The sequence below is a fragment of the Thermobia domestica genome, chromosome 7 (assembly GCF_964235325.1).
Source record: "Thermobia domestica chromosome 7, izTheDome1.hap1.1, whole genome shotgun sequence".
Taxonomy (NCBI): Eukaryota; Metazoa; Arthropoda; class Insecta; order Zygentoma; family Lepismatidae; genus Thermobia; species Thermobia domestica.
This window is the reverse complement of record NC_137460.1, coordinates 190,986,632-190,999,135: the sequence shown is the minus strand read 5'-3', so window position 1 is coordinate 190,999,135 and position 12,504 is coordinate 190,986,632. Positions and strand designations below refer to the sequence as shown.

The window sequence follows — 12,504 nt, the reverse complement described above, 5'->3', positions numbered from 1 at the left end:
AATATGGTCTTGCGGAAGATACATAGAATAAGTACTTAGCTGTTTTAAATGAGCATAGAATATAAAATATTTTTTACTTAAAACATCCCTAGAATAAGTGCAATAGAGAAACGCCAATTTAATGGCCAATGATTACACCCTGTAAAGCCCCGCACATGACTTCAATATTTTTAACTTCGTGCAACTACATTTACTGAAGTTCTATCACTCGACTAACTAATCACAGGCCCATACTAAAAGCATGAGAAACTAGTTTTGCAATCAAAGTCCTATTATGAAGATATAGTTATTTTAAAATAGTATGGTCTGGTCAGATTCGAGCTAAGTATTAATTTTCACTGTGTGCTGTTCCGTAAATATGCTGGTATGTGACAAAATCAGAAGTTTTGATTGCGATTTCTTTCTTCAGAAGCTGTATATTAATTGCTTCAAATTCGAGATATGAACAATATTTGACCTTTCCACTTGGACATACATTTTTTTTTTTTTAAAGTTCCTCAGTATATATTATCTGCCTTTCCTGATTTGAAAGAAACAGTTCATCACTGTATCATAAATTACTAAAATATATACGTTCTCCTTAAATTAAAAAAAAAAAAAAAAAAAAAAAAAATCTAACTACTTTTAAAATCTGAAACAGTGTTGAGGCGGGTCAGATCCAACCGTACAATCTATGGCCTCTCAGTGCACCATACCAAAGGAGGGTTAAATATCAAATCCTTAAGTTTTACGTCCCAGGATTATGCCGGCTACACTAAAGGAGACTATGATGATGAGAAATGAATGAAACAGTGGAATGAAAAAAGTGGAAGGAAATGAGAGAACCCCGAGGAAACCCATGTACATGGTGTTTGTCCACGAAGTTCACTTGGCACGACCTGGAATCGAACCAAGGACTTCATGACCAGAGGTGAACGCTCTACCACCGAGCCATCGCGGCCCTTAAAAGAGCGTTAATTAGCAATTATATTTATATCTTGAAAAGTCAGACTCTTATTAAGGGATTTGATAACTACTCCTGTCTAATATAATGCAAGAATTTCAGAATTTAAGACCACTTTGCATCCGCGGAATCAACAACAGTATCAGTAACGGTGTGAAAATACCTCCTACTCCTTCAATTGTTCCGATCTATCAGCATTCCAGGTTACACTTCACCTTTCTACACACGCTATATTGGATTCAGGCATGGGTTCGGACTGGGCAGCCAGTTAATGGCCTAAATCATAAGGTACTCTTAGTTAATATTTGCGTTATATCGTAAGTGTACAGTTTCTGCTTACCTTGCTTTTAAAACTTAATACCTCTCCTCTTTATACACAGAATCAAAAGCTTGGAAGTTCATATATTAAAAACCGAAATTTGGAACTTGGTGTTTCAAGATATTATTATTGTAGTACTCCGATGAGCTGCTACTTTGCATACTTATAGAACATCGAAAAATAATCGACAAGTATTTTTTTGTTACGGCAATGGTCAAGATTTAAAGGTGGAAACCACCCTTTGAACGTTAGGGGTAGTTTCTAAGCATTGACCGAAAACAACCATTTAATTTAGAAGAAAATATCTAAACCGTCGGGTGACATTAAAGCGTAACAATTTTCCGCTTGTTCATTCTGAGCAAGCATGTCTATTTTGTAATGAACTGACTTGCAGTGCTTGATTGCATTTCTACTAGATGCCACGTCGCCACAGAACCACAACAGGCAGATCTCTTTATAGATGGAAGTCAAACATATGTATCAAGTTATATTTTAAGAATAAATTAATTAAAATTGATAGAAACTATAATGTATCGTGTAAGAGTTATGAGAATCCGCATTTCAAGCTCTTGTTTATAAAGTACGTATTTTCTCACGCTTTTTAAAAACTGTATAATTTGAGTATGAGGGGTCGCAGTGGTTCAATAGTACAGCGCTCAGCTCTGGTGCATGGGATCCCTGATTCGATCCCAGCTTGTGTCAATGGCCTTTGTGTGAACAAACACCTTGTACGTGGATTTTCTAGAGTCTTTTCCGTTCCCCATCACTTTATTCCACCATTTCGTTCATAATCATCATCTGTCTCCCCTTAATCTCTGAGCTTAATCGCTTGACGTTATATATAACAATTGAATCAAAGAACGACGGAACTGGACTGTCGGACTCCAATAATCGAATCCTGACGGAAAATAATTCTGTTCTATGTCCAACCTACCAACAACAGTCAATAATATCGGAGAATTTTGATACAGAGATTTTTAATCTATTGAAACTGAACTTAAAATCTCAAAAAAAGCCTTCACAGTGGATTAATACTTTGAAATTACTCCAACAGATGATCTTTCAACATCACTTTGTAAAATTACTTTGTGCTACTGGTCTATCGTACAAAAAGACAATATTACGATAGACAATCATATAATCCATTCAATGGATCACATTACTGTATTATGTGTCGCTTTATTATTGAGTTTCAAACAGATTTAATCGTTGGTTCCCGTATAACTAGGATATATCCGAGCAAAACATTGAGTTTATTCGCCGCAACACGAAGCACAAGGTGTCCTGTCGTGACAACATGCGTAGTCTTCGGTTCAATTTCTGGCGGGACTTGCCTCAGATGGAAATACGATTAGTTATTCGGATCCCACTTTTAACAGTAGTGTTTCATATAGCCTCAGCGCGGACAACCGAAGTTAAAACTGACTACGAACAATGAAGAGAGTTATGGCAATGAAAATTGTGACAGCATACTCAGTGAACCTCCCGCTGGGAGAACTTTGAAGTCTGAACGCAATACGGTGGTTCGGATTCTATCTTAAACAGTAGGTACTCTTTTCATATAACTTCGATGCTCGAAAGTAACGCTGAACTTCAACCACCCAATAACCGGTAGAACAGGATGTGGTTGACATAAAAATGACGAAGGAAATAAGCTGCACGATAGGTTGGTTTTTTTAGAAGGCTAATTTTCCTTTTCAGCACCTAAGATATATGAGACAGGACCGACTGTTTGAAGTGGGATCCAACCATTGCTCAATTCTATATGAAGAGAAGTATTCCAACCCATTAGGTCAAATAGGGATAGACAAGTATTCAAGCGAACAGTGACTCTGCAGAAGAAAACAATGGCCAAAGTGATCACCACAATTAAAGAGGCATTTATGGGCGTGTTATTATTACCACAAATAAGCGGGATGCACAACAACGACCACGTGGACAGCGACATGCATCTCCAATTATATATCATACAGACACCAAACCAACTGCATTGCTCAAATGAACGAACTGATATATACTTTTGCAAACGCGCTTTTAAAATACTGGAACAAATACTGATAAAAAGACAAGGTGAGGAAGGAGGACTCTATTGATTGGAGTTGAAACGCTTCACCGATCTTATGAGACTGAATTTAAACTACTATTGCTATTTCTATCTCCGAAAGTAGTATCTTCACCGGAGATTGAACCCGAAACCAGGTACACACAGATACTGAGCTAGCCAGCCTTAAGAAATACACAACATAAGGAACTGATTGTAAGTACTTGCAGTCTAAAAGACCATTAGTCTTCATGACATAACATCAGAGTTAGCAAAAACAATGGTTTTTATTGAAAAAAAAAAAAAAAAAAATTGGGTTTAAACCATCTTTTTTTTTTTTTTTTGTGGTTTAAATAATTTCCTCTATGTATTTATATTACATATGGACAGAAATAGGTTTGTTTCGCCTTGGTGTTATGCAACAACGGGCTTATGCTGGAAGGGGTCACATAAGCTTAAAGCAGAATCCAAACCGCTTTTCGGCTTACATCTGAGAGAAATTGTTCTCCATTTGGACTCGAAACCGGAACTAATTGGCCACAAATAAGACGACAAGTCTGCCGACTCACTCACGAAGAACTCCTGATAAAAATACGTTGTACTGATTTTTACATACTTGTTAATTGTTAAAGGTCATTTCAGAAGAACAAAAAAATAAACAGTTGCACAAATGAAACCACTATACAGAATTATATATAAATCAGGAAACTTCCGCCTTACCTATTGGGAAAATCCTATTATTACTTTAAATGCAAAGCATTCCCGTTATTGCTTGGCATGTAAAATTTTATGGTCAACGTATCACAAACAGTACGCTAAAACTGAGGAATTAAATTGCTAATTTATTATGTAGATATCATTTAATTACATTAAAACTGGAAGTCCAATCCAAGCTAATGTTGGATGCTACGTAGGCAGTCGATAAAATTCGCAAATTTCTATTAATATATTTAAGCAACCTTGGCTTCTTTATAAAACAACAGGCATTCAGGCAAGCAGAAATATACAATTTGGTTTCGTTTCTTATGCTTAGGCTTAACATCCTTACACAATACCTAGTTTATTACGAGGAAGACTTTCCGGTTAAAGACACATCCGAACCGCTACTTGGTTTACACTTGAAAGAAGGGTTGTGGTTCGACCGAGAATTGAACATGGGACGCCTTGATTAAAAGGTGAAAAGGAGATAAAACTAATGCAGATGGTTTGATATGTGGAAACGTCACCATGAAGTTCATACGAATTAAAGAACTTTTTTGATTTTTTTTTGGGGGGGGGGGTTAAACCAGTTTTTTTTTTTTACAAATAAATAAATAAATAAAAAAACAGCTGGTTTAAACCAGCCAACCCTGCATAACATACTTAGTTTAATGTCAATTCAAGTTTAGTTCTTTATTCCAGTTCAGTATTATTTCTCATCTGTATTTTAGTAACTGTAAGATCATATTACCTCGCGATTTGGAAGAAGTTGAAGTTCTGTTCTTAATTTTCAATTGAATTTAAATACGTTAAGTAAACACATGTTGCTTAAATACCACAATCAGCAAATGCAAATCTACCACATACCTAAAAACATTGTGGAAACTTAATATTTGTTTACACACTTCCCAACCAAATATAAAACTCAAGCTAAGGTAACAGAATTAAGTTTATGGAAACACACATTTGATTAGCTAAGACATATTTGAGCTACTATATACAATTATACTGTGTTTATAGACAAAAGTACATTTTTTTTTTTCGATCAAATACTTTTGTTCTGTATGTTTCGAATCAAAGGTTCCTCGGGGACGGGGGAATGATAATGATTGATGTTTCCACCACCGGCTTGATCACGATGACAAAAGTTCATCTTTAACGCTCAACAGCCGTGAACGAACTTGCATTCACAGATGCAAACACTTTCTTCAGTGTATACACCATAGTATTCCAGTCACTGACTGTTAACTAACATGTTTCAAAGTAAATACTGGAGATCGAAAATATACTCTATTCATCCGATTCATCGTGAAACCATTTCACATATTGGCATCCCGAAATAATTCAAGGAACTGTACAGTAGTTGAAGATGGAACAAAATTACAACAAATTTATAGACTGTTCTTTAATTTCGATCGGAACTTTATACATGAAGAAATCAAATTTCTAGATTTCTAAGGCTCGCTTCCAAGCAAATTTTAGTTTGCCATACATTATTTATGAAATAATTGTTATTTATTTTGGCAAGCAATTGAACAGTCTACGTACTTTCAGCATCAGCTACATGTTACAATTTATCAACATCTCTTTTCGAAAATGGTTACTTAATGTATATACACAACAGCTGGATGTATGACTTTTCTTTACAATAAATCCCTATTTCACCTTGTTTATGTTTTGTCTAAACATGAAGTAAATCGTGCACGAACGTATCTCTAGCGCTGCAGTGAGTAGATAAATTTTAAAGCTTTAGAATTTAACTTGCATTAAGGAAGTTCGGATGCATCAGACAGCAAGATAAGAATGATTATGTATAAGTTCAATACTTACGATTGTTGTTTCTCTATTTTTGACAGACTAAAGAGCAAAAATTCCACTATCGTTAAATGTATAGCCAGATTTTCACTTCGGGTTTATATTCATGAGTTTTTGTAACCACTTGGCTAAGTAGTAACCAGGTGATTTCTACTAGAAGTAATTGATCATAAAGAAATTCTTCCTTATACAATAGAACATATGTCGATAATTCTGCTAACGTTATTTTATTGACAGGGAGACCAAGATTTGACTTCCGCTGTGAGCTTATGTGGTTCGGACTTCACGTAAGCTGTAGGTCCAAGTGTCATATTCTATATATATAGCCTCAGTGCTAAAAGTGCACTGAATTCCAAACCAACTGACTAATTAACAAACATATATCAATTACGATTCAATAACATTATCTAATGTTCCTTCCCAAGTTATGACGAATTTATTATCTTTCTTATTTTTTATCATTTTTATTGGTTGGTTAGTTGAATTTGAGTTTAGCATCCCGTTCAGCACCGGCTATATGAGACATGGAGCTACAGCTTAACGTGGGACCCAAGCTCGTAAGGTCCCAGAAGGAATCGAACCCGTGTTTACCACGATAAAGGTTGAGTACGCTACCCATATAATAATGAGGGTTAATATTACTTTACAGTCCTCAACAGTAAAAACGTGGATAGCGTAGTGGTGAGCGCAGACACGTTAAGCCCGATCTTGATTCGCAGTACAATCAATTTTGCAATTATTTTATTACTAATTTTTACCTATTGCTTTTTCTGACATAAAACCCCTTATTTGGAATTCATTAGGAAATCTATAGATACTAGCTTAAGCACTGTCTGCTGTAAGGGGAGACAACGTTGGTAAAAAATAAATAAATAAAATAAACAAAGTGGCAGCTCCTGAAATTTTCCTTGCTCATTCAATTCGTTATATCACTAAATGTTCACAATGGAGTACGGCTACGTCTGTTTAAGTTAAAAGCCACATGGCCGAACCCCTGAACTATGACCAAATGAACAGAATCGAAACTGGAAAATTACGAATCACTAGTGGACTTGGATGCATTGTGATGTTCAGTTGTATTGAAAAACATGCATAAGAAAAATAAATTTAACATACCTTGCGTCTCCTGCAGGATTCATGTGAACTTCATTTCCGCATCTACTGCTACTCGTGGTAGGCATATCCATCATCATATTGGTCGCAGAAGAAACTGCTTGAGCATCCCTATTTGAGTTTTGCAATTGGCTATTGCTCATTCCACTAGAACCACCGTTTGCTGCACTATTGGATGCCATGTTGGCCACTTTTGTCCAAATATCAGCAGCCGTTTACGGTTTCCTTTAACGAAGTGTTTGTTTCCACTGCTTACAATTCTATCTCCTTTCTTTTTATGTTGCAAATTATTTCCAATTCGAAACGCAAATTGTATCCACAATTTAAAAAGAAAAGGTCAAAACAGTCAAAATCAATCAATTTGCTCCATACTGTAAGTCGTGATCACATGATTGTCAGGTCCTGAAAGAAAGAAAAAATAAATAAAACATATATAAAGTACAGAGACAATTACGAAACAAAAGCAAACCTTCGCTCTAACTGTGACCAATCACAAGAGGGATATTCCATGTCAAATCAACAAGTCATCAGACTTTACCATCTCAGATTTGTGTAAAATCTGGTGTACAGCTTTAATACAGTGGGAGATGAAACTATCCCAAATATTACCTCCCCTCCCCTGAAAGTGTATCCATGCAGGGTGATTGCATTTTTTTCAGTTACAGTGATCATTAAAAATTGTTATAAAATTGTTAATATGTGCACTAGAGACCTGAAACAAACACCATTGGAAAGCTTAAAGATTGCTCTACAAGTTGTACTATATTCAAAAAATAAAATAAAATAAAATAAAATAAAATAAAATAAAATAAAATAAATAAAATAAAATAAAATAAAAACAAATAAATAAATAAATAAAATGAAATAAAAAATAACACTTAAAAAATTAAAATTAAGATTTGAATTTGGCATAGAAATGTCGCTGTGAATTTGTTTAAAATTGTCCAGATTGTAGTCTCATGTGTGTACTAAAACACCACAAAGTTGTATTTTGGGCACTCAATGGGATCCGATTCAAAATTCAACATAAACCAAGCATTGCACGATATTGACCATGTGAATATCTGGGTTTAGATCGATAACCATTTGCCTGGAGTTATCTGCCTACAGCATCAAAGGAATTTATATTCAATTTAATTTGTTTCTTGATGTATTTATTTGAATTTACACAATATCCACCTTTCGAGTTCTTTAGAGAGGTATTCCGTTTCCGAACAGTACTCAATGCAAGTCGTTATTCTTGTTAGTCAGTATGGATGTTTCTAAATTTATATTGGCTATATTGATACATGTTATTTTCATTCTTTTGTTTCAGGATTGCTGTCACAGATATGTGGAAGTGAATAATTGAAATAGGAAAAACAATTTATTGACTAATTGTTTATGCTGAAAGTGTGTGAAGCGATTGTGAGCAGTGTCACTGTGTTTCGTAACACATTTGATACAAATATTGTGAAAGGGAGGAAAATACATCCTTCCTTTCTTAATATGTTCTGTAATAGCAATCCTGAAACAAAGTAATGAAAACAACATGTAGCAATTTAGCCAACATAAATTTAGAAACATCCATACTGACTAACAAGAATAATGACCTGTAGTAAGTACTGTTTGGAAACGTAATACCTCTCTAAATAACTCAAAGGTGGATAATTGTGTAAATTCAAATGAATACATCAAGAAACAAATTAAATGAATATAAATTCCTTTGATGCTATAGGTAAATAGCTCCAGGCAAATGGTTATCGATCTGAACCCAAATATTCACATGGTCAATATCGTGCAATGTTTGGTTTATGTTGAATTTTGAATCTGATCCCACTGAAAGCCCAAAATGCAACTTTGTGGTGTTTTAGTACACATATGAGACTACAATCTGGACAATTTTGAACAAATTTTGAACATTTCTATGCTAAATTCAAAATTCAAATCTTAATTTGAATTTTTGAAGTGTTATTTTTTATTTTACATGTTTTTTTTTAAAGTATAGTACAACTTGTAAAGCAATCTTTAAGCTTTCCAATGGTGTTTCTTCCACGTTTCTAGTGCACATATTAGCCATTTTAACACAATTTTTAACAATCACTGTAACTGAAAAAAGTTGTTTTCTGGCATTTTTGAACACCCTGTATGGGGACACTTTCAGGAGGAGAGAGATAATATTTGGGATTTTTTCATCTCCCACCGTAATAAAGCTGTGCACCAATTTTTACGAAAATCTAAGATCGCCAGGTCAGATTTTGCCGTTTCATTGGTTGATTTTACATGGAATGTCCCAATATACAAAAAATGCGGAACTATGTAGGCCTACGATCCTCTAATTCATAAGCCATAAGTTTTCATCTTTGAAGGACTCTGTACAAAGGTGAAAGTTACATCAACGTGCATAGGTCATTTTTTTTCTTTTAACAATAAATGAACTGCAATTATTTGTGGAATTGAAATAAGCCCTTCAAAAAAAACTCAATTCAACTTCTGCATATTATGACTTGAAAATCTACACTTTCTAGACTCTTTCACAGAAAGTGAGTTATGATCTGAAGCCATTGATTCATAAAGTCATTCCACAGAAACAATGAGGTAGTATAGCTGAAGAGATGAGGACGCAACACTAAGCAACAGTTTATGAAGGTAGGCCTAAATGTTTTCAGCGTATTTAATTGTATCTGAAGATGAACTAAATATTTAAAATAAAATTACTATCTATAACTTTTGATTCGTTAAACAGCATCTTCAGAACTCAGGGCACAACTGACTCAAGTCTCAGAACGAATTCTTTATTTAACTTCCTTTTTCTGTTCGACTTACCATAGTAAATTATAGTGCAATAAAATCCACCGATTTTGTGATTAGTACGATAAATAAGGATCATGAAGTATAGTGATATTTGTTTCATCTTTCCCTCTTCCCTGGATAAGGGAATCTGTGTAGATTGTGCTATTTGTCTCCTTGACAAAGATTAAAGCTACGAAAATTACAACTAAAATTTGAAATAATATAGACTGTCTGCTTGAATTTATGAAGCTTGACAGCTAGAATGTTAAATGACAACGCTGTTCGTGGTACTCTATAAACGTCTGGCACTTTCTTTTACTGAGTAAGATTTAGTTACAAATATTTCCTTCTCTTACATACTTACTGTTGTAATCTGCACTTTTTCAAAGAAAGCATGTAAATGTTTCAATGAATAAATTCTTTTGAAACTTCCACTTGCATATGCAGACAGTTGGAAACAGCTTTGAGCTGTCCAACATACCAAGTGTATATAAGAGGGATTGGGTTGCTAAAAAAAACCAGCGCACTTTGTTAATTCACGCTTACTCAGCCTTCTCAGTTTAGTCTAGCCAACAGAGCAGTATGCAATTCACTTGCTTTATTACATTTTAGCGACTTTCAACTTTGCTGAGAAGGACACCAATTTAATACCGGTACGTGACGTTTGGGCACCGCCGTTTGGAGCCCCGTTTGGGCGCGAGTTAAATTAAAAAGTCATTATGTTACGCGCTGAGTACTAAGTTCGAATCAAGGTATCACAAGGTGTCTACTGTAGTGGAAGTCCTGGAATTATACTGGATTTTGTTTTGCATACTAGAAATACTGGAATTTTAAAATTCTAAAAACTGAATTAACAATTAAATTATGTAAATTGAAGTTTCAACCAAAGTTAAGTGTGCTTTATATTTGATAACTTTTCAAGCCAAAGGTAAGTAGACCAGAATAGATATGATTGACTGCATTACATACATAGTGAGACTATTCCATTAAAAAAACTTAAAGCAGGCCTTCTACTGTAATTATGCAATAAGTGTGAATGTCAAACACATTTCTAGTGGCTAAATTACCAATATATGTACACTTAACTATTATTTTTCACTTTGAAATCGTTCTTTTTTCCTTTCGCCACTTTCTTCAATGCAGATTAAATGCTTACAATGGGACGAAAAAAATGTGTGTGAAGTTTTGATTTTTATATTGGAATGTTAATAAAAAAGAGTGATACCAGAAATACGGCATACTGCAGTTCCTAAATCAATGTCTTAAATACCCTGTATGCGAAATATCTTTCCTCAACTCTATTAGGATTTAGGATTTTTAGATTTCTGGGCTCTCAGCATCTAAGGCCATTTAGCCCGTCACGTTTGAGGAAGCACACTATCCGGGGAAAGGGAAGGAAGGAAACGGGCTGGACTTATAAATTAGGTACCACCCCGGCATTTGCCTTGTGTGAATGAGGAAAACCTCATTCAGGGTGGCTGGCCTGAAAGAGCGTGTTACATTTTTACGACCGAGTGCCCCCACCGGGAATCGAACCCGGGACCGCTCGCACCGAAGGCGAGAGTGTTAGCGACTACACTACGCGGGGCCACTTCCCTCAACTCGAGTGCGCGGAAATCTTTTATTGGTAGTTCTTTATTGGACTTAAGAGAAGAGAAGAGTTTGGCAAACCTAATACGAAAGAAAACCAATTTTAATATTCATAAATATGTAATTATTAACTTTTTTTTTTTTAAAAAAATACAAAAATTAAATCAATGTTTTAATTAACATTAAGAAAATTATTAACAGCTTGTCCGATTCCTTCATTTCCTAGCTTTCTTATATAATACATAAATAAAATCAACATTAGATCAGAAGTACAAGAATCGTGGACAAGCGAAAAATCAATCCATGACGAGGTTAGGTAACATGTGCCACAAACGCATTAAACTATTTAATTTAGATGAATAAATAAGATAGAGATAGAAAATATATAGATAAATGAGGTGAGATAAAGATAGAAGTGTAGGAAATGTGCGCGAATCTTGATTCGCGCTTCGTTTTCAGTGCCTAGTTTACTTTATATGTCGTAAATTCTGATTTTTACTATGTACCTCGCGCCCAAACGTCCTGTCCCGTTTGATACTTAATGTTTCCTAAAAAATAAAGAAAAAAAAAGTACGGGTGCTGGGATACATCCCCTCCCTCAAATATACATCCACATAAATCACTCAGAAAATCGAAAAGAGACTACCCAACTTAACCAAGTACCAATAATTCTGGATCCTTGAACAAAAGGATAACTTAAATTTGATGAAAAGTCAAACATGAATATTCAATGTGAACAAACAAAATGAATCATACAGAAAGGTCCAGTCACGGCACTGAACAATAAGGATAACTATCAACATACATCTAAAATTAATTACGAGATCCTGTTTTTTGACATGTTAAGCGACAGTAATAACGAATAATTAAAAAAAAAAGTTCTGTTTATATTACTCTCGTCTACGAATAACGAAAAAGAGAGGAACGAGTCATTTAATTTTGTTTAGATAAACTTACCAGTCAAAGCATTATAATCACCTACTACTTTGTGAACGAAGTCGTTGGGCTGATGTCGAGGCACGGAACACAACAGAACCGCTCGCAAGACGGTGACAGGGAAGCCAACAATGAAATCATTAAAATCTGCAGAATAAAAGCAAGAATATTCTCTTGTTTTCTGATAACGTGTGGTTCATCTTACTTGTAATTAGTGTAGGAAGCTGAGAGGAAATTGGTCTTTGTTTCCAGTACTCAATCCACTCAAGTCTGATG

At 34.8% G+C, this 12,504-nt stretch overlaps 1 protein-coding gene and 1 non-coding gene across 3 annotated transcripts in view; both read right to left on the bottom strand.

Annotated features, from left to right (window-relative positions):
• Positions 1–12,504, bottom strand: part of LOC145690623 (uncharacterized) — a 173,406-nt gene that overhangs the window by 153,913 nt on the left and 6,989 nt on the right. For both annotated transcript variants that reach the window (XM_081765689.1, XM_081765690.1), the window contains exon 2: positions 6,934–7,332. In XM_081765689.1, the coding sequence (XP_081621815.1) occupies positions 6,934–7,112 (179 nt within the window). In that variant the 5' untranslated portion in view covers positions 7,113–7,332. The remainder of the gene's footprint in view (positions 1–6,933; positions 7,333–12,504) is intronic.
• On the bottom strand, positions 11,218–11,291 carry TRNAR-UCG (transfer RNA arginine (anticodon UCG)). Its single transcript has one exon. It is a non-coding gene; the product is annotated as a tRNA-Arg (tRNA).